The sequence below is a fragment of the Camponotus vicinus genome, unplaced genomic scaffold (genome assembly GCF_025532165.1).
Source record: "Camponotus vicinus isolate PSW18456_S1 unplaced genomic scaffold, iyCamVici1.0 SCAF_13, whole genome shotgun sequence".
Taxonomy (NCBI): Eukaryota; Metazoa; Arthropoda; class Insecta; order Hymenoptera; family Formicidae; genus Camponotus; species Camponotus vicinus.
In genome coordinates, this window is record NW_028141949.1 from 4,792,890 (window position 1) to 4,815,113 (window position 22,224).

Below are 22,224 nucleotides of genomic sequence, written 5' to 3' on the forward strand. Positions count from 1 at the left end.
AGTAACATTTATTGAAATGTGAATTCATTCTGTTTTAATAATGTAATTTATTCCGTTCTTTTAAATCATAGCTTTTTGCTTATTAGCAAAAGCAAGCAAAATAAATAAGTAAGTATAAATATGCTAATTCACAAAACAGGTGCCTCATATCATTATAGTTTATTTGACTTTTTTATTTTACAAAATATTACATATATTACAAATAATTATATTCCAGAGAAGATACAGAAAACAATATAAAAAATTACTAGAAAATTGTGTATATATTTAGAAATGTAAATGTACAAAATATATGAATATATCTCTTTAAATAGCATAACATCTTAAATTCAATATTACTAACTTATTATCTTTTTGTATGTATGAATAGAATGTACGATTTCTAGTATATTCAGGTAACTTTATATAAAATATCCCTCATACATATGCTAATTTTAATAAGGCACTTATTACTCGTTCACTATTTATTTGTTTCTAAAATTTAAAAATATTAGATTATATCGTGATTCCGCATTTGGACAATTTCATGTAAAACACTACGATAAAGTAATAATATAAAATTAAGTTGTATCATTGCAAGTAATGCACATTAATATACTCACGAGAGAAATCTCTTTATATTTTTGTGCATGTATCTTGCGATGTGTACATACTACATATTGTACAATTAAATATATCGTCATTTCGCGAAATCAACAGTTTTATACTGTTAATATTTAAAGAAAGGATAAATTTTTTAAAAGATTTGCGATCACTGGATATATGTCATGGCAAAATTTTTAATTATATATTAAACATATAACTTAAAGTTTTGTTTCATGTTTCACTCGTGTTCTGAGTAATTGACTCGGTCGAAAAACACTATGAGAATTATTTGAATAACAATTATTGGACATAACATTAGACACGTTGCACTCTAAACTAGGATTAGCAACATCATTATTCTCATTATTTTCATACACATGACACTTTTGTAAGGCTTTGTTATGATTACGACCGTGATTAGCCTTTGTTTGAATTTGTGCCTCCGAATCTGTCTCATCTTCGTTATCAGCACTATCTACATCACCTGGAAGCATTATTAGTGCTAATAAAAGTGTAAATAATCTACAACTAATAAATCTAAATTGTAAATAGTTAAAATTTCCTTGTGATATTATATATAGAACAATATAACTATAATAAACAAAAAATATATTTACCATCAGAACTATTAGTAGACGGTAAATAAAAGCGCGAAGGTGGCAATTTATTATTTCCCGAGCGACGCTCTCGTTCTCTCGCGACGCTATTGGGATGATTATATTTAAATTCGCGAGGAAGTGTATAGCTTCTAGGTAGTGAAATTTGGCTACCCTCCATATCGCTAACTTCCGCTTCTCCTTCACCTTCGCACTTGGAACTTTCTTCGGCACCATTTTGATTTGCGTGTAATCTAATGAAATAAATGATTAATCGATCATTCAAACATATACAACAATATGTTCAACGCATTTGATGGATTTTTTATTACCTATGACTAAGATGTCCAGATGGAGACCAATGCGAATAGTGATGCGGAAGACACCGCGGCGCTAGTAATATTTCTGGTGTGTCTGCTCGCTCTCGTTGAGGCACTGCTCTCCACGAATTCGATGAATGCGGATTGGGATAGTATGAGGAAGAAGGTGGTGGAGGTAAAAGGCAGTGCATTTTCACTGGTGGCCAAGATGACAATGTACCATTTTGCTCAGAAAATGATGGTGGAGATGTGAATAATGGAGAACTTGGTGAGGTATGCAGTTTAGTATTCGGTGGTGGTTGCTGATTAGACGCGGAAGGAGAGGATGAGAAGGAGGATGTAGAAGCAGACGGAGGTGGAAACAATTTACCTTCCTTGATCTCTTCTTGTATGGCTCGCAATTCGCGTAGCTGCTGTTGCTTTTTCTCCTTCAACTTTTCTCGTATTAACGTGACATTTAACGAGCCACCGAGTGCCATATCAGTTTCATCTTTGCGTTCATTGGAACCATCATTCTGTATCAAAAAAACAATCGCATTGTAATAAATACGATTAGTGAGTAAATTAATAAATAAGTATCTGTCTGTACCTGTATGACGTTAGAGGATATAGGTTTTTTCCAGAATGGAATTAATTGTCGCGATCCATTACCCACATTGAGCCATTGTTTTGAATCTGCCACTGTCGTCATGGAATTCATTACCGTGCTTGTTTGCGATTGGGGCGGCGGTGGCGGTACAAAGGTAGTCGGTTTTTTCTTTTTGCGATTCGGATTCACAGCCGTTGGATTCGCAAAACGGCAGTTAAAGACACCTGGTATGCCGCCATTGCTTAATTTTACTTTTCTCATGCTGATACTGATATTAACTTTCTTTTCCTCATTATAATCTATTTGTTTCTCTTCCACATTGTCCTGAAAGTTTAAAAATTATATAACAATCTTTCTCCAAGAAAATAAATCTATCTTGCATTATACCTGATTAGACAATGTAGTGAGATTTGAACCAGTCATTCTTCCACCAGACTCATACCTCAACCTTCTCACGTGAAAAAATCTATAACAAAAAAGACGATAAAAAATCATCAAAAACTAATTATTTATCAATTAATTAGTAAAATAATTAAAATATTATATTTACCTATAATAAAGACCCATAAAAAACATGCCACCTGAAAATAAAGCTAGAAGAATAAGTACTAGAGTAACTGGTTGTAGACGATGTTGATGAGTTAAAAGATCAGCGCCATTAACACCGACCATCCAAACGCCAATGAGTAAGCTATTTTCCAAGAACATTACAATGTAAAATATCGCCTGCAAAAAAACGTAATGTTAAGATAATATTAATATAATATAGAAGAAATTGTCTGTTCAAAGTTGTTTTAAGTATGCATTTTTTTAGATGTAAAAAACGTTCATCTGCTCATATATTTAACTAACCATTTTTTGACGATGATTCGTCTCATGTAGATTAACATACGCAAATATATATACAAAGGCAAGGAGAGAAGCGAGGAAAGTCTTTCTAAGAAGGGGAAGACGTTCGCCACCGTGGAAAAGTCCGTCCGGTGTGAGCAGTAACCATGTCAACATTGTTAACCAGTGCAGGGCCATTACAATCAATAGCCATTGTCCACCGTACAACGAAGCGTATGCGACTAGTACTCCGACACGAGCACTCACTGTCCCCAAACGCCAGAATAATTGCGCCAGTACCCCCAACCATGTTAACACTAAACGTTCCAGATTACGAAGACGCGCGGCACCTTTGCTAAAACTGGCCACTGCCCAACACACGCTCCACAACGAAAGCCCTGCCGACACTAACGTTAGCTTCGCTAATTTACTATCGTCCTTGCTCTCGCTTTCTTTTGGTTTCCCGACTTCTATTTCACCATCATCGGTAGCGCCGAACAAGACATATAGCTGCAAAAGTAGCATTGGAGCGGCTTCACAGAATGCGTGTATCAACCTTAAAACACACAGTTCCCGCACCTAGGATAAAATTCATATAAGACAAAAAAGACAAGTTTCTTCTCTCAGATAAGAGATTCTTCTTGAAAATATACCTCGTGTTTTACATAAGTTAAGTTGACTGGTATAAATAGCTTGAAATATCTCCATAATACACCGATTTGAGTAGAATGGAGTAATAGAACACAGCCTACAGTCCAATTGCCAATTTTATTTATTGAATTAGCATGGTAATCATTTGATGCATTGTTATTTATTAATTTGCCTCTAGCTCCCCAAAGATACCATCGCAAACTAACAATCTGTAAAAATAATATAAAGATAACAATGAAAAAGATAAATACATTGTACAATCCATTTTTGTTAATTCAGATACTAACTTGAGAAACCAACAGAGAAGTGGCTATAAATGTAATACTTAATGGAAATAATACAGGTGGTGCTATTGCTTGATGGGCGAGAGCATATACCATTGCAAAATCGAAGACAACATCGCAGAAATAAGATGCTAATGAAATAATATTAAAGAGTACATCACACAAGGGTAGAAATTCATGCTGATGTTGTAGTTGATGACACTGGGCCATAATGGGCTTTATTACCCATTTGGAATATTTAGCAATATTTTATTTTATTTTCATCAATCCATGGTTTCTCCTCTCTGTAAAAATAAGTAATTACATATATCAATCATTAAATTGTATCATTAAACATGTATCATTAAATAAGATCATTTTTCTATAAAATTACTATTACATTAAGGATATTAATATTAATGACATAACAGACAAAAGAAAAAAAAATTCTTTTTAAATCTTTATACATATAAAGTTAATTTCTTTTTGAAGAAAAAATATTGATTTTTTCAGCAATAAAAGAGAATTTAAAAAAATAATTTACATTTTTATATTATTTTTTCATCTTCATTATTGTTTACTTAAAATTTTATGAAATATGAATCATATATATATTTTTCATTTTTCAAATTGAAATTAATTACTATTAAATACTCTTAAATATCAAAAATTAATATATGTATATCACATAATTTTATATAATTTAAATATATAAAAATTGCTTAATTTTTTATTATTGACACATATAATAGAAATTACCAATAGAATTTTTAAAGAGAATTACAAATAAGCAGCAATGTTCAATAGTTACAAGCGGATTTATTTATCCGTTATGTACGCGGGGTCAAACTAACGTCGCTCTCGCGACGTCACGAGATCCGCGTTTGCCCTGCGCCGCATTCAAAATCCACTGCACTCGCGTTTCACTTACATTACGACGCGATTAGGCGATTTTTTAAAGACGAGCGTTACGAGATGAACGTCGCAACAATGTCGGCGCGTATAGCGCAGCGTGGGATCGCACGCTCGCTCAGCGCATTCCGCGCGTGTCATTGACGAGAGCGACGATCACAAAAATCGCTCTCCCGATCCGGACGCTGCCGCCGCAGCCGCCGCCGCTGCGCCGCTCGCGGGGAAGCTGGATCAGTGGCGTTGGTATGCGCGGAATCCGCCCGTGCACGTCCGCCACGGAACAACGCGCTTAAGAGAACGCGCGTTTCCACCCGGAGCGCCGTTCCCTCCTGATGATCCCTCCGATCGGCCGCCACTCGCTGTCCTTTAACAAGACTCGTCGCCTTCGTCTTCTTCGTCGTTGTTGTCGTGCCGTTTCGTCGCGACACTCGCTCGCTCGCGTATCGCATCTTTCGCGAATCCGGGCGCTACGAGAGACGTCGCGCGTACGACGTCGTCCCACGCATACCGACCCGCCGGGTCGATCTACCTGTTGATACAGTGCAATTCAATGCGGCTATTTTACGCGCACACCGTACGCTCTTTCGTTCCTTCTTCTTCGCTCGCGTATCCATTTGCTCGCTCGCTCCTGTAATACCTGTAAACACCTGGCGCCGCCGGTGAGGAACGCGAGAGCAAATCTCACCTTAGGCGGCCCAAACGCGCTCCACCATTAAAGATTTTTTTCCGATTATTCTTCCTCTCGTCTCGATATACAAGCGCTAACCGAGTTTGGGAATCGCATAATCATCGCGCGAGATTCTAGAATGCATATGTATACACATAATTTTCAATGAAAATGAAATATTTATTCATAAATGAAAATTTATTGATAATATGTACTTACGAAAATATATATGGAATTATTGTATATATTTTGTGCCTGGCCGTTATTTCTATGTACATAATTCAAGGTTTCTATACGATAATATGTTTATAATATGTTTATAATGTAAAAAATTTTATGTTACAAAATTATTTTAAAAATTTATAATTGCACAATTCAATGTATAAACAAATTATTCCAGAAACTTTTGTATATACTATAAAATCTTGTAATATACTTAACATTTCATCATTTGTGCGATTCGTGTATTATATGAATCATAAATATATCTCAATGATAAATATCATGATAAACATTAGGCAATTAAAGAATAATTTCATTCTTATAATTTCTTGTAAGTTCCTTATGTGGTAAAACAATTGAATTCAATAAAATTTTTTCCGCAGCTAAGCTAACACTGGTACCTGAAAAAAAGAAATATATATATATACATATATATAATTTCAAATTGGAGTTATTATTAGAAAAACAATTTTATAATATTTTATTTTTCCTTACCGAGGATCGTGATGGAAGGATTGAGCTTGCCATTGACATTAAATAATGGCAAGTTTTCCATTTTTGCAAATGGCTTATTAGGATTAGGATCGCAAGGAGTTCCTTCAACGCGTGCCCATTCACCTACATTAGTACCTGTTCCTATAATGCTATGTAGAATCAGAGAATGGGCCTGGATATGTGCATTAGCCAACACAATTGACTCCCTAATTCTTACACCAGCTCCAATAGTCGTATTTGGACCTACACTCACATTAGGACCTAGCTGCAAAGAATATAAATTTTGTGTTATAATATGCGCGGGCAAACTTACATAAATCACATTTTAAGAATAATTTATCTTCGTACAATGGAAGTTGGATGTACAGTCGCTGATGAATGAATATATACATCTCCTATAATGTTACAAGAATCATTACTCGTAGAAGCAAGACGGTTTGGATGTTTTTGCTTGTAGAGGGCCAAGTAATGTCGATTGGCATATATTGCAGAACCAGCAGTTTTTACTTGTGACCACCATCTCAATACAGGTATAGCGAACAATCGTCCAGATCCTGCCAAACGTGTCAGTATATCTTGCTCAAATGAAATGTGTGCTGGGTCTCTACCATTATAGCACAATTGCCTGTAACAAATCATAACAAAATATGAGGAAAGAAACAATTATTATTTTCTTTCTCTTATCACACTCAAAGTCTAAGAAACTTGCATAATATGTTCTTGCTGTTGATTAGCATGAAAGACATCTGCCATTGTTTGAAAGATTTCGAGAGAAGCAAGATATACTCCACAATTAATAAGAGTAGACACAAATGTTGAAGGTTTTTCGACATAATGCGCCACTTCTCCTTCTTTGCCCAAAACCATACATCCATAATTTAAAGATTGTTGTCGAGTAGCTTCCGTTGCCATGATTGTAAGCAATGCTTGTTTACTGTTGTGAAAGTCTACCATTTCTTGTAGAGGAAAATCAGCACAGACATCTCCATTCATAATAAAAAAGTACATTGGGCTACCTGAACGAATCTGATCACGAAAGTGATACATGCCCCCTGCTGTTCCAAGAGGAGTAAATTCTTGCAAATATCTAATAATTATGCCATAAGTGCTTGACATTTCCTGTACAAACTGAGCTAAATCATTTTTAGAATATGCACCAATTATCAATATTTCGTTAAGATCAGGCACCTTGGCACATGCCTCGATGTGATGTTGTATCATAGGTAATCCGGCCACTGGAAACAATGGTTTTGGAATATCCAGAGATAGAGGCCTAAATCTTGTTCCTATAAGCAAATAGAAACATTTAATAAATAATAATACATGAAAACAAAATATAAACTTAGAGAGGAAAGAAAATTTATTAAAGTTTTAATCAAATTTGTATATAATTATGCAATTAAAATAATATACGTATACTGTTTTTTATAATTCTATACTTTTATGATTTTAATTATTTTACAATTTTTAAATAAATAAGTAAACTTTTAAGTGAGTACAAACCTTTCAAAGGTCCTCCAATTAAAATGACAGCTTTCAACATGATTGCACAAAACGATTCTCTTTCTTTAGATAATTAAGAATATTTTTATTTCCAATAAAACGACACCAATCATCCAAGAATATTTTTATTTTTGTAAAACTGATAAATTTTTCAAAAGAAATAACAGGAAGTTTTTAACATCAATTATACCACACCACGTAGACATATTCGCATACTCGGGACGTGGATAGACGTGTTTGGACGTGTCATCATTGATATATTAACGTTTACTTATCGATGAATCGACTTTGTGACAGAGAACGACGAATGTCGGAAAAGTCTTTTTCTTCACATAAATATTATTTGTCACATCGATAACACTTTGTTTATATTGAAAAGTTATCGAAATATTTGAAATGTTGCATATATAATTTAATATAAGAATAAATTATAAACTTCAATTGCATTTTTAACTTTTGCGTTTAAATTTCATTATTTTACCGGACTTATCAATGTTCTAACCTTCTTTTATATAATTTATTTGAATATAATTTTTCATCTCGTTTGCGTTAAGAAAATAATGAATGGCTGAATCAGCTGATACATGGTATTTTATATGAAGTAACTAGCTCTCTTCATTTTTTATATTTTTCTACAATTCAACTGTATTTTATCTTTTTTCCACTGTGTCTTAAATATCATTTAAAATAAGAAATAATTAAATGTATTATATATAAGTAAAATTTAATACTCGATAAAAGAGTCTGTTTCTCGATTAGAAATATGTTTCTCCTTATATAAAACAAATTTTATTATTGGGGGATTATGGATACTTGAATATACACTCGACACTAAGTCTTGAAGTTGCATTAATTCTTTTTTATCACATTCGAAATGCGCGCATCTAGATATTCGTGCATCATGACTGTTGCTTAAGAAACCGATAACGTAACGTGTCAAAGAAATTGTTTAGAACAAAGGAAATCGACTTTTATAATTCTACATCAAATAATTACCATAATAAAAAAATTGTTACATACAATTTCCCTCTATTGTGTTACTGATAATTACTTTACAATGTGAAAAAAAATTAATTCATCATTTTATTTATTTTTAAAATATAAAATTGATTGTAAAAGAATGTGTTATTAGTTTATGTTTTATAATCAATTATTTAGTCATCGATTCTTTACTCGACGTTGTCCACTACTATCAGATTATCAATTACATACATAATGTATTCTATCAGCTAAATGACATTTTTGATAATTCAAATTTTATTGAAATCTCTAAATTAAAGAAAACAAGTTTTAATATTCAAATCGTGTAATCTCAAATTTTAAGATATATTTTTACATACAATAAAATAGTAGACTTGTTCCAAAAATATCCCATAAATCTTCTTATCAAGAATGTCGATGGATAAATCAATGGTTATGGAGTAAATGAGGAAAAATAAAAAAAATAATTGTGTGCGTCAGAATCAAAGAACATGCTGTGTATCAGATAATAAAAAGATAAGATATAATATTTTGGAAAAGTGATTAGAAAAACGTCGTAAAATAAGGTTAAATATCTCTCAAAACGATAAATATAAAAATATACAAAGACATGCCGTACTCTCAGGTATGTATGCACGTACAGCCCTTAATGCTTTCGCAAAATTTCCGTTTTCATTTTTTTCAATTTCATTATATATATATATATATATATATATATATATATACATATATATTTATTTATTTATTTATTTATTTTTATTTATAATACAATAAATTTGTGTACACGCAATTTTCTTTGACATTACGCCATATTGTTGACACCGCACTCGCGTCATCCAATAGCAACGCAACGCGGAGATACAAGAACCAATCGGTCGCTGTCATTGCCAGTATGTCAACGTTTCTCGTCGTGCGATCGTTTACTTGAAGGCAAATTCATTCGAAGTAATTTGTCTTGGTCGAGAAAGGGTTGGCGGAAGGACGAGAGGAAGAGGGACCGGAAGAGGGAAAGAAAGAGAGAGAAAGAGAAAGAGGGAGATCGCGAGATGTTCGTCGCGAGTTGAACCGAATCCCGCGTGCTTGGCGCGGGAAAAACTCCGTCGTCGTTTCCCCGATTTACGAAGGGCGCCGATCGAGAAAGCGCAGGGAAGAGCAGGGAGCAGCAGGGAGAAAGGACGAGGAGGGCGCCCGCGCGCGACAAACTTGGTACGGCCGTGCGCGTTTGAGCGAGGGCCAGTCGCAGCGTGCCGATGGCAGCGTAAAACGTTCGCATCGTCGCCGTCGTCGCCGACGACGAGCGAGGGATACGCTTTTTTTTTGCGGTGCGGGACGCCGACGTAGCTCGCGACCGGGAAGTGCGAAGGAAGTCCTGGTGCGTCGCGCGAGACGAGCATCGGTGTATTTGCGCTTGGGCGAGCCGTGCGCGAGACAAGGAGGAGGAGACAGACGAGGAGGGGAGGAACGAGCGCGCGGAGCGAGGGAGCGAGACACGCGCATACGCGCGCACACATACGTAAACGCACACGCACACGCTGGTGGCGCGTTCACGGAGCGCAATCTCGCTTGGCTCCGCACAGCTCCGCAGAGACGAAACGGCCGAAGTTCGGAGCGGACGAGACGGACGGGACGGGACGCGCCTCGCCGCCACCGTTTGTCGCTCGTCGCACGTTGTCGGAGTCGATTCGCCGTTCGGAGAAGAGAGGGAGTCTCTCGCCGCGTCCTCGTTCGCTCCCGCCTGAGTACGTCGGGCACTTTTGGGATAATACACATCTCGGGGTTGTCCGTCGTCGCGCGCTGTTGCTGATTCTCGAGGACGAGGACCGCGAGTTGACCACCTGCCGGGAAGCATGGAGATATCCAAGGGCTTGCAGAAAGAGATCGTCGCCGTGCAACACAAATTGCAGAGCGCGATAATGGAGCATCAGGTAAGAGAATACGATATTATACGCGAGTATACGATATTGCGTGCATGTCGTACGTGCATGTACGTACGCGCGTGTGTCGATAGCGATCGAGAGACGGAAGGGGATGAGAGGAGGAGAGAGCAAGACAGAGAGAGAGAGAGAGAGAAAGAGAGAGGATACGGCGAAAGAGAAGCTTCTTCGCGAAGGGGTTCTTCGAATCTTTAGCTCGACTCGGCGAAATTTTTCTTTTCCTTTTTTCCTTTTCCGTGATTGCAATCGCCCGCACCGGAGGACATCGGGCTAGCCCCCCCGTGAATTTTTCCGGCCGACGCGATAGATCGATCGAGACAACTCGAACGATAGATCCGACAGCGTCTTCTGCGGACAATTTAAGCGTGCGCGCGCGCGTGTGTCACACGCGAACAATTTGGGATTATTTATATGACGCGAAGGGCGGCGTGCAAAGAGCGAGTCTGTGTGTCGAAAGTTTCATTTATGGCTAACCATGTTTGTACCTTTTCTATCCGAGGCGTCACCGAGTGCGCCCTCTTCCTCTCTCTCTCTCTTTCTTTCTCTCCCTTCTCTGTCCGTCCATTTCTTTCTGCGCTTTACGCGCGTACGTTACGCGCGTCGTTTACTCATCGGAAGCGATTTCAAGTAGAGAGATTCAGACACCAAGTTAATAGTATTTCGCGAGCGTAATAATCGCCGGCCTCGTCTCGCCGAAAACTTGTTGATCGTTCCCACTTGTCTCGCAAAAGCGACGTCGAAAGTTGCAATCTCTCTCTAGCGCCCCGTACGTTTGCACGCGTCCATCTTTGTAAATATATCGATATTACATAGAAATCTCTTTTTACTGTCGCAGCCTTCGTTAGGAGACAAAGACGGAGAGATCCGAGATAATAGTTTGGCGTAACGAGACATTTTACGCGCATATTATCAATCAATATCGTATCCAGCAATGATGTTTCAGCGCACAAATCTCCGAACATTGATTCTCATGACAATCAAATGCTTATTAAATGCGACGGCGCCTCAAAGTTTGCGCATTCAATTAAACGGTCACCTCAAACTCGCGAGCGACGTCCTCGACGGACAATCGATACTTCCTGAATTATGCGACATACTTTTCACCACGAGGCCGAAAAGAATTTTCTCAGCGTTGCATGCGTGTGGCACATTGAAATCGGCAATGGCAATCAATAGCTACAATAGATCGATATTATAAGACGAGTATCGATAGACGATCGGACGTGAGATTTTTTTTTTCTTAATTTTCTTAACGATTTTGTTTATTTTTGCGGGTTGCAAATGGAGAAAATTATCATATAGAATGCAACGAGGGGAAACAATGTGCGTTGTATCGTGGTTTCGTAATAGTTGAACGCGATTTATGTAACCAAAGTTCGCTTATTTTGTTGGAGGGGGACAGGTGCAGTCGATACTTGCGCCGAGAAGCTTCCCAGAGTCGTCGAGTCACGCTTGATTGACTTTTACTGCGAAAATGTTGACGAGGACATTCTCTTTTACTTTTACGCGTGCCGAGTACACCCCGCTCGACTTTGATTAATATTTCATTCAAGAGTTGTCAGCGAAATAAGTCTCGTCAAGTTGCTTACAAAATTGTTTATCGATAATTACATCGGGATAAAAAGATCGTGCTCGATTTTCTTATGCACGAGGGAACGAAATAATTGAAATTTTATAAGCGGCATTTCTCGCTCCTCGTGAAATTGCTTCCACAAATTCTACGAAATTATAATCACCATTATTGCGATATAATATCAGATTAATTAATTGCGAATATATAATATCGCGTACGCACGTTAATTTTAAATACTTTAATTTTGTATTTTAAATATTTTGATTTTTGAAATAGGAAAGAAAATTAAATGTAAATGTAAATTAAGAGCCAAGTTGACGAGATGTTAAAGACGAAATTCAAGAGAGAGAGAGGAACAGAGAATTTGCATCTTTATTAATTAATGGAGATATTAATGGGGTTGAAAGTGTAATGGCGTAATATGGCGCATCATGCTCCAGTTGATCATATACGCTGGCGGTTTTCGCAGATACGCTGGATTTTATCCCCCTATAAGATTCTGTAAAATGTATTACCTACTTTTTTCGCATAAATATTAATGACGACCCTTTAATTTTCAGACGTACAGGAACAGACTGGAAACTGAGCCAAATGTAAGTATATATGCGAGGTTTTTTTAATAATTTCCATATTCTAAGTTTGCATTTACAATTTATTAGAAATTTATTACGATGCGCTTAAGATTCGGACAATAGGCAATAACAGAGCGAGATTTCGCAGGAATCGCGTGGTGCGTGTGTGTGTGTGTATTTGGAATTCCGTAAGTCACATCGCGTAACAAACTTCGGCCAAACGTTTCATCTCGTTTCACCTTCGTTTCGCAGTAACTAGCGAAGGACATGCATATATCAAAGAAAACTTTTGCATTTAGATTGTCATGCGCTTAAAATCAAACAAGACACATTACATACAATCACAAACCAATTTCAGCAATTTTTTTATAAAATAATTCTTAACATATTGCATAAGATGTTAGAGTTTCTTTTATTAGTAAATCTTATTTTTAAATCGTGTTTATAAATTAAAGTGTATTTAGTCTTTATTCCTATTGTCAATAATGTCATCAGATGCGCATAAATGTATAACAATAATATCCCGTAATATAATTATTTCACAAAGATCTCAATGAACACGAGTTGACCTACTTTTAACGGTTATGTAGTTTTTCTTCGAGTCTATTCAGACTCGATATAAATGTGATGCGCCCTGTTACAGAACTCAGAGATTCGCGGTGAGATGAAAAGGATTCAGATGTACATTTATACTTTGGGAAAATTTCAGGTAAGCGGACAATTGATTTTCTTTCATGTCGCATACACGTAGAATATTACGATGTATATTCATGCATCATCATTTTTCAAATTCTTATTAAGAGAACTTTCAAACTTTCTCTCAATCGTTTGACGAATCTATAGCATAACTCTTTTTTTGAACACATATATATATGTATATGTATCTATGTATGGTAGTTTGAAAATTTTTTTATCAAACGATAAAAAAAAAGATTACAGTTTGAAGACTGATAATGAGCAAATTACTTTGGTCACGTCAGCTACAAAAATACTAGAGAAATATTATAATTCTAAGAAAGTTACATTTTCAGTCATTATCGATCCAAAGAATCTACTACAAAGCGAAAACTTTTGACGTGTCTTGCTTATATTAATTTTTGCAAAACATATACAAGTTTTATTGTTGCAAATATAACTCGGGTGGCAAAATGTATATACAAAATATCAATCATACATTATGTGATATTATGCTAAGTTATGAAATCTCTAATAAAAAAGGAATGTGAAGTAAATCTTAACAATAGTTACATATAGTAAAATTTTTAGAATGTCTTTACGTTTATTGTTTGCGGTTCTCTTATACATATAATTGTACTTGCTCGTCTTTTTTTAATATATTCAATATGACAATCTTTTCGATAACAAGCGAGATAAATAGTTGGGACATAATGGACGAGCATAGATAGATAATACATACAGGCTACGAGAATGAGAAGGCGTGATGCGGCCGCTGGTGAGCGGATGAGGAAGAAGAGGGAGGAGGCGACAATTTAGAAAGAAGAAGCGAGAGCAACTTAGAGCGAAAGAAAAGCCGAGAGGTAGAGAGACGGAGGAGTTTAAAATCAATAAATGCCCCGCGAAAACGTTTTCGGCTCTTTACAAAATCTCGTCTTCCTCATCCGTTTACATCTCTTCTCAACTTTCTGCTCTCGTAGCTTTTCTCATTCATTTGTGCCTAAGCGATTTTTTTTCCTCAACGATTATCTGTTCCTTACTTACTTTAAAAGCAGTGAAAACTTTCTAACTTTCGAGCATGAAGTAAACGCGTATTTTGTTTCGCAACTCCAATCACATAAATGCATTAATGTTCTATTTGATCACATTATCATTTATATTTCTGGTTATATTTTAATATTTCTATATATATATATATATATATATATATATATATATATATATATATATATATATATATATATATGATTGTAAGAGATATCTCCGAATAATTATGCGACTTATGTTTTCCTGGGACATGTTGAAATTAATACATCTAGTTTCTGCTGCTTCTAAAGCTATTACTAAAGATTTTTCCTTTTTTATAATTATCGATAATTCTGTGCTATATATATGTACATATATATCTTGTTGTTAATATAGAGGAAATGCGTGCAGCAGCTGCGCATAGAGGTAGAAGCGCTCTCGGTAGACAACGCAAATGGATCGAAAGTTTCCATAGCGGCTCTCTTGGGCCTGAATAACAATCATATTACGAACAACAACGAGACGAAGCATGAAACAGCCGCCAATGATTTTGAGACAAAACCTTCAAAGGAGGACTATGAAGAAATTGTCAGAAATGGTGATGTTCATCATGTTTCATCACCGACACAAGATAATGATTGTGCAAAGTAAGATTATTAAAAATTTAATAAATTGATTAAAAATGACAAAAATGTCTATTGTTGAAATGTGTTGAATGAAGATTTTGAAATTTGTTCAATTGAATATTTTTTTACAGATTACCTAGTCCTAGTTCAGTGGAAACTATTTCCGGTGAAGATGATGTCGTTGCGGTATCGATGGACGAAAATTCTGATGAGAAGCAAGAGGAAGAAAAACAAAAAGAACAGAAAAGTGAATCAATGGAAATAGAAGACTTCCTCGGTTGCCTCGGGCTTATTACTCAGGCAAGATGTGCAGAGCTCCAGAACAGAAGAGTGGAAAGGAAGCGTCGTAGCACGGCAAATCCGCATTTTGTATATCCTACCTATAATCAACAACCGTCTGTAAGTATATCAATACTTTTATTGCTATTTAAATGCTTGTTTTGATACACATAAAGTAACGTATAATTCTCGCAAAAACAACAGTGCAAAATTGTATAAAAGCGTTTTACATTCTAAAAAAAAATAAAAATTATGAAAATAGATGTAGAGATAAATTTTTCATATTTGATGTCGTTGAAAATATACGATAATTAATATTTTGGCATATTTATTTTTTAGAAGCGGAGGAAATTGTATTCGTACTTTCAATCGGAAAATGCCCCTCACACTCGACAGACGACTGCTCGTATGAACGGTCCATCGCCACCACCTAACAAAACTCAGCCAGCCAAATCTACCTCGCCACCGGCACAAACAGTAACCAAGTCGCTGATCCCAGTTCAAAAATCCACTACCAGGCCAAATATTCTCAGAAATGCGGACAGTAAAGTTTTTGTGAACAAAAACAAGATAGAAGACAACCAAATGCGATCGTCCGTACCTAGTGCCAAATCTGTTCAGCCGATAAGCAATAAGGCTGTTCATATTCCTGGATTACCATCTAGTTTGACCATCGAAAGAATCGAGAATGAACCTGTTGTGTGTATCTGTTGTAGAAATCCAGGTGAGTAAAAAAAATATATCATTTTAGATACATTATCTCTTTTAACTTTTTTTTGTCACAATATAGCGATTGAACATAAGTAACGATTTCATCATTTTCTATAGATTCATTAACGGTATGCAAAAATTGCTCAAGTAACTATCACGTCTCGTGTCATACTCGACCATTGGTTCCACCCAGAATCTGTCCAAGATGTGCGTTAACAATGGATGAAGAAGGCGCTGAAAAGGACGAAGACGCAGAAATTAAAAGGGAAGCGGAAGCAGAAAACAAGCTTCCGCGTTCTAGAAAAAATGAAAAACTCGGTAAAACATTTTCGACTTCACGAAAGAGGAAATCCTCTTCCAAGACAAGCGCTAAGCGTGTGATTGACAAAAAAGTTCTTGTTTCTACAATAATAGTTATCAAACAATCGCGGTAGGCTTATCTCAGTTGCGGCAGCAACTCGGCCGAGAATCATTAATATTTTTTAATCGTGACGAAAATCGGCAATTTCTTGCTGCCTTCTCAATTGATGGATTCTAAAAGTAATGACAAGGTGCAAAGCAATGCGAAAAACTTGCTCGAGATAAAATCAAAACAAAGGACCGGCGCAAGCACATTATTTTAAATAAGCACAGGAATTTGTATAACATGAGTCCATAACTTTTAGATTTAACATACAACGAGGTATCGCAGCGTTGTCGCAGACTTAATTGAGCGTAAGCACACACGCACTGAATAAACGAGAGAGACAGCCTGCCGGAAGAAGTGCTCGCGTCTCCGGCTTCTCGAATACGGCCGAAGAATTTGCAATTAAGAAGAACTTTTTGGTCGATCGTCCACGATAGGGCACAAAAAATACAACGTGTATTTTGAACGCAAAATATCTTGCAGAGGAAAAAGAGAGAGAAAGATATGAGCTGCGCGAACGAAACTCGGATCTGAGATTGCAGGTTTACGAGTTGGAAAAACGTTCACAACTACTCGGCCAGTCACTTCAGGTTCGTCCTGTGGCCTGCATAGAAAAAAAACAAATTATAAAGTTCACTTTCATTTGGAATGCCCTTGAGTTATATGAATTATAAATTGCAAACAGTTTTCGTCCTTTTGTTTTTTCATCCAGAGGAACCTGCAAGATCTCTGCGTTTTTATTGTCATATTTTTTTTATTTTTCTATTTACACGATGCTTTATGGAGACAGGTCGATTCTATTATCTAAAAATAATCGTGGTTATGATTCTTTACACATATACATGTATCTTTACACATGTACATATGTATCTTTTTTATACATCAGAGAGTGCATTTTCAGAAATAATTTTATGAAGAATCGATTAGTCTTTGATAGTTTTATTCATTATTAATTTTTGTATATGTATGAGAGAGTTAGCTTCGTTTCCTTAGTCGTTGATTATCATTATTACATTAATAATTTATAAATATGATGTATTTACATGTATGTACATGTGAGAACATAGAATGCATGAAATATTATTCAAATATTTCATTATTAATATATTAAAAACAGTAATTTTGATATAATGCTATATTTATTGATCATATTGAGATGTTTTTGTTTAAATATTTTTAGAAAACAAATTCTTTATTAGATATCACATGTATGTAGAATATCATTGAAAAAAAGCATTTTTATCGTTTTAACGTCGGCTATAGTAGATGAAAAGAAAGAAATATCATATTTCAATTTGAAATGATATGATAGACCAATCATAGAGCATTTGTGTAATATCTTATCTTGTGAAAATATAGTCATTTTGTATATATTCATTATATTTTATTATCAAAGAGAAAGAGAGAGAAAGAGACAATTATTTTGACAAAATTCTTATAAGGAAAAAATCATTTGTTATTTTTTTTACAATTACTGATACTAATATTATGATACAGTTATTATAAGGAAACATTACTTTTAGAATCTTTGAAGTATATATTATTGTTTCTTATAGAATTTCTTTCGTTTTATCGCATCATGTGAATTAACAATTTTTATAAATTATTATAAATTGACGACTAAGAAAAATGCATGGCATTTAAAATTTATGTTAATTCTTTATGTTGAATCTTTTTATACAAAGCGAAAGTTTTTAGCAAGCCATTATAGTGGCTCTGTATGCAATAAATGTATATGACGAAAGTTATTAGAATAGTATATGTAAGTTATTCTTACAAGGAAACATATGAAAGTGCCATCCTTCGCTTTTGTAGATATTTAGATATTCACATAGAACAATTAAATTTAAAAGACAAAAATTTTTTTAAATGCTCAACTGTACGTTTAAGATTTGAAACAATCTCTCAAATCTAAATTGGTATAGTACGACTTTAAATAAATATCATTGAAAGCGTATAATGTATAAAATATGTTTTAGATATAAGTTTTATCATCTATTAAATATATATAACTATATATATAGATTTTTCCAAAATATTTTTTTCAAAATGTTTTTACACCACACTCTGCGTTATTATTCTTGACTTTTAAAAAATTTTTATAAGAATAAGAATATATAAAAAACACTTAATACTATGTATTCATAATATAACAATATTGTTGATTTTACTAAATTCCATATGCGTATTCTTATGCTCATTTATGTACTTATATCACATATTGCTGCTAACCTTGTGGCAATTTTACAAAGTAACATATTTAAAAGCAAAACTAGAGGCACACACTTGATGTTTCCTTGTTAATAGTGATAGAATTGAAAATTTACACTACATACATGTTCGAATTAAGAGCATTTCTCTATAAAATATGTAACATAAATTTTTTTTTTAATAGTTACAACAGCGCATGCGTCAGGAGCTATTGGGAAAGCAAGAGAAAACTCAGAAGTCTATAAAACGGCTGGTGGACTTCATAAAGTTGATGCAGCTCAGAAAAAGCGCATCCTCTCCACCGCCCTCGTCAATCACTTGCCCGCCTCAACCTTCCTCATCCCAATCAGCTCAAACAGTACCTGTACTTCAAACGTCGAGCAATCAGAAGGCAGTAAATTCATCGATATCGAACACCGACAAAACATCGCATCTCGTAACTCTTGCATCATCGACCAACATTCACGATCGAACATCACCTATATCCAAGCAGAGGAGCAAGTGCCACACTCCTACCAACTATCCGGCACCACTGTCCAGCCAGAAAAACATCAATCATATCTCATCATCAAGAAAATCCCCGAATCGACTGGAAGGTCCGATCAGTCTCTTGGCGGTGAAACCGAAGACCAAAACCGCTCCACAGTTTTCAACTATCAACCGACCGGTAGCAGCGCTACCCTTCAAACCGGCTTCCACCCCCTCGTCCCCAACTCCTTGTTCTACGATCGTAACATCCGCAAGAAACAGAACAATCGCGCAACTCCCCTCCATTGTGTCACCGTATCAAAATTGTCAAATTCTCTTAACCCCGTCTCGAACGACTATCAATTGGACCGAGCGACCTTCAACGGCAGAAAGTCCTGGGCCAAACTTTCAGGCGGCAAACTCTGTATCAATCAGTCAACCAGATCAGAAACCTTATTGCCTTTCTATGCCGACGCCGAGAACAGCAGCAATGAACCAGAATCAGTCGGACCAGCGGAGGAAGCAGCAGCAACGAATCTCGACGGTCGTAGCAAACACCGGTCAAGAGCCGGCGCTTTCATCCACTCACTGTTCCCAGGCCATAATAAGTCCTATACTATCACCGATCGTCCATGCGAGTTACGAAGCCTCGGCCCAAACGATCGAGACTATCCGCTCCTGCGACAGCAGCTCTGCCGTGCGGAACACGAGCTGGAATTGCGCGAACAGCCAGACAGCAAGCCAGCAGCAGTCCAACTCCAGCGGCGCGCCCTCTCGAGGTTCTTTGAGCACGTGAAATTGGAAGAAGCGCATATATCAGCGCCACTTGGAACAAAGCTAGCACACAAAGACGAAGTTGGCGACGACGAAATTGTCCGGGAAGACGCACCCGTCCAACGATACGATGACGATGATGCCATTGCTGAAACTCCACTGTTGACATCGTGCGATGACTTGGACGAGGATCGCTTAGTTGTCCGCTTTCCTTGGGTAGAGCGTGATACAATCTCGGAAAATTCTCACGACGACAATGCCGCGGATAGGTCACCCGTTCGTTCTGCTTCGGATATAACTTTAATAAAGCCTTCCGACGATTTCTCCGACCAAATTGAACTTACTTGCGTTAATACACAATCGTCACGCGCAATGGCTTTCCGACAGTCGATTGAGAATGATTATCCAGCGGCGAGTGTCTTCTCAATTAACACCTATCATGCGAGGCAACAGCAAGACAACGAGGTGATGGCAGCGACGACGGCGATGCGTATCGCACAAAGCAATCTTTCGGATCTTCGTAATGAAGTTTCAGTTCCTGACGATAAGGCTGATACCGAGAGGCAAGACTTACCCAGTGGTAGGCGATCGAGAAGCAGAAGCGACAGTAGTAGCAGTACCAGTAGCAGCAGTGGCCATAGCGACACTCCGGAACAAGCGATGAATGCGAATAATTTCTCGGACGATTTCGAAATTCTGGCCATTGGTATCGTCTCTCCGCAGGAAAAGAGAGAGGAGTTGAGACGGCATGAATCGGCGACGGCGAGCGAAACCGATCGCAGTGACGCCGCCACTGGCTAGATATAATTAGGCTAATTACGTTGACATTAACGTTGTTGATTGTGTGCTCATCGTGTTACTACATCGTGCACACGGTACCTCGACGATATGTTTGTAACTTTTCTGAATCATAGCAATTGTGTCAGTATACGATCGCGTTGTACCCTAGAAATATTTTACAACGATATAGTTCAGCAACATCCTGGAAGTTTTTTTGCGCAGCGTCAGCTGATCGCACTGTATCTCCCGCTATATCGTGGCCTACGAGACGTAGGGTAAAAAATGTTATTGCTACAATTAATTGTTTTGCCCTTCCATAGATCTTTTTAGAATTCGCTTGAAATGGTTTTACATAATTGAAATATTAGATTGCTCAAGACGAGGCTTTTTTCATAAAAGTATTTGTTTTTATTTCTTTCACGGAATGCGATATAGAAATCAATTAGCTTTCTCTGATGATTATATTGTTAATTGAAAAAAAAAATGTGATCGATATTTTTATGATACAATGATGAGTGATTTGTAACAAGAAAAAAATTTATTTCATGTACAACCGATAAACATATTATTTTTATATTTTTGTGATCCTACGATTAGAAAAACGAACACATATCTGAGATGTCGCGCAATTACGTCGAGAGGGAGGATACGAGAGGAAGCCTAACTATATTACGTAAATCAAGTCACATTACCATACTGCCTTAATAGTGATGTAAAAGTGGTACTTTTTAAAAACCGGTAATCGGAGAGTTATACGCATCCCAATAAAAAAATGCGTATCGCGACACAATCGATGATCGTCGATCGGAAAATGAGCGATCACGGTGAAACATACAATTAATCAAATCCTCGTTACCATAACCGAAAGCATAGATATTAAGGGCAATCGTCCGTAAGTTTAAAAAAAAAAGAGACGCGGTAGAACCGATCGTCCTATTTCTTACAAAAATCGTATCCTTGCCGTGAAGAGAGAAAGAGAGAGAGAGAGAGGAATGTATGTATGTATGTGTATCCGTAAGCGATTACTATGTGGTCAAAGCGACTGCAAAAATTCGATATTAGATGTTACGTTGATTTTAATTCGTTTATAATTGTTTTCCGCCCGCGGATAGAGAATAAAGCTGTGATTTTCTGCAGCGTCTTACCTGCACGGGGGACCGAAAAGTAATCGTTTGAAAGATGCAATTACTTCGTCACGAAACATACGACGATGACATTATTATTATTATATTGCCTGCAGTTAAGTTATAACGTCAATTCATCTATTTATTTCGCGTTAAATGTTAATTTTCGCCGGGCATCATCGCTAGCTTGCCCAATTACATTTACATCTATAACTAATGTATAAAATTAAGGAAAAAGTTGTTATGCAATGTAGGCAACGAGATATTGAGATCGAAATTCGTATTTTTTATGGAATAAAACCACTCAAAAAAACCCAGCCATACTTATGTCTATAATTGTAAGTATATTTTACTTCGCTAAGAATCACTTTTTTGCGCGAATCTTTAAAAAATGCGCTAAAATTTCGCGCTACGCACAGGGAGGATTTCCGGAAACGAGCGAACGTTCGACGC

General features: G+C 36.5%; 3 protein-coding genes across 6 annotated transcripts; 1 reads left to right on the forward strand and 2 right to left on the reverse strand.

The window, feature by feature from the left end:
* Positions 1-140: 140 nt before the first annotated feature.
* Positions 141-5,652, reverse strand: LOC145964658 (uncharacterized). Of its 3 annotated transcripts, XM_083087664.1 has the most exons (11): positions 5,631-5,652; positions 5,430-5,545; positions 3,857-4,137; positions 3,572-3,778; positions 2,943-3,497; positions 2,641-2,816; positions 2,478-2,556; positions 2,091-2,414; positions 1,514-2,016; positions 1,203-1,435; positions 141-1,069 (listed from the first exon to the last, which is right to left on the reverse strand). In XM_083087664.1, the coding sequence occupies exons 3-11, from the start codon at positions 4,061-4,063 to the stop codon at positions 804-806; spliced, it is 2,550 nt and encodes an 849-aa protein (XP_082943790.1). In that variant the 5' UTR covers positions 4,064-4,137; positions 5,430-5,545; positions 5,631-5,652; the 3' UTR covers positions 141-803. The 3 variants fall into 3 exon arrangements, with proteins under 3 accessions (XP_082943790.1, XP_082943789.1, XP_082943788.1); XM_083087663.1 differs by lacking the exon at positions 5,631-5,652 and having other exon boundaries at positions 4,764-5,436; XM_083087662.1 differs by lacking the exon at positions 5,631-5,652 and having other exon boundaries at positions 4,592-5,436.
* Positions 5,653-5,758: 106 nt separating this feature from the next.
* Gmppa (GDP-mannose pyrophosphorylase A) lies at positions 5,759-8,475 on the reverse strand. Its single transcript, XM_083087672.1, has 5 exons — positions 7,632-8,475; positions 6,838-7,414; positions 6,477-6,753; positions 6,129-6,393; positions 5,759-6,034 (listed from the first exon to the last, which is right to left on the reverse strand). Exons 1-5 carry the CDS (start codon positions 7,669-7,671, stop codon positions 5,934-5,936), a joined length of 1,260 nt encoding a protein of 419 aa, XP_082943798.1. The 5' UTR covers positions 7,672-8,475; the 3' UTR covers positions 5,759-5,933.
* A 1,060-nt stretch (positions 8,476-9,535) lies between these two features.
* LOC145964522 (uncharacterized) lies at positions 9,536-22,088 on the forward strand. Of its 2 annotated transcripts, none has more exons than XM_083087383.1 (8): positions 9,536-10,537; positions 12,680-12,712; positions 13,335-13,400; positions 14,789-15,039; positions 15,150-15,417; positions 15,637-16,021; positions 16,126-16,326; positions 18,810-22,088. In XM_083087383.1, exons 1-8 carry the CDS (start codon positions 10,460-10,462, stop codon positions 20,666-20,668), a joined length of 3,141 nt encoding a protein of 1,046 aa, XP_082943509.1. In that variant the 5' UTR covers positions 9,536-10,459; the 3' UTR covers positions 20,669-22,088. The 2 variants fall into 2 exon arrangements, with proteins under 2 accessions (XP_082943509.1, XP_082943510.1); XM_083087384.1 differs by lacking the exon at positions 9,536-10,537 and adding an exon at positions 11,826-12,116.
* Positions 22,089-22,224: the final 136 nt, after the last annotated feature.

Excerpts from the sequence above, each read along its gene's own strand:
- LOC145964658 (XM_083087664.1), bottom strand. The coding sequence starts at position 4,063 with ATGGCCCAGTGTCATCAACTACAACATCAGCATGAATTTCTACCCTTG. Across the intron at positions 2,557-2,640 it reads TTTATGGGTCTTTATTATAG|ATTTTTTCACGTGAGAAGGT; the intron begins GTAAATATAATA and ends TTTTTGTTATAG. Across the intron at positions 2,017-2,090 it reads TATCCTCTAACGTCATACAG|AATGATGGTTCCAATGAACG; the intron begins GTACAGACAGAT and ends TTTTTGATACAG.
- Gmppa (XM_083087672.1), bottom strand. The coding sequence starts at position 7,671 with ATGTTGAAAGCTGTCATTTTAATTGGAGGACCTTTGAAAG. Across the intron at positions 6,394-6,476 it reads CTGTACATCCAACTTCCATT|CTAGGTCCTAATGTGAGTGT; the intron begins GTACGAAGATAA and ends TATTCTTTGCAG. Across the intron at positions 6,035-6,128 it reads TCCTTCCATCACGATCCTCG|GTACCAGTGTTAGCTTAGCT; the intron begins GTAAGGAAAAAT and ends TCTTTTTTTCAG.
- LOC145964522 (XM_083087383.1), top strand. The coding sequence starts at position 10,460 with ATGGAGATATCCAAGGGCTTGCAGAAAGAGATCGTCGCCGTGCAACAC. Across the intron at positions 12,713-13,334 it reads GACTGGAAACTGAGCCAAAT|AACTCAGAGATTCGCGGTGA; the intron begins GTAAGTATATAT and ends GCCCTGTTACAG. Across the intron at positions 15,040-15,149 it reads CAAGATAATGATTGTGCAAA|ATTACCTAGTCCTAGTTCAG; the intron begins GTAAGATTATTA and ends ATTTTTTTACAG.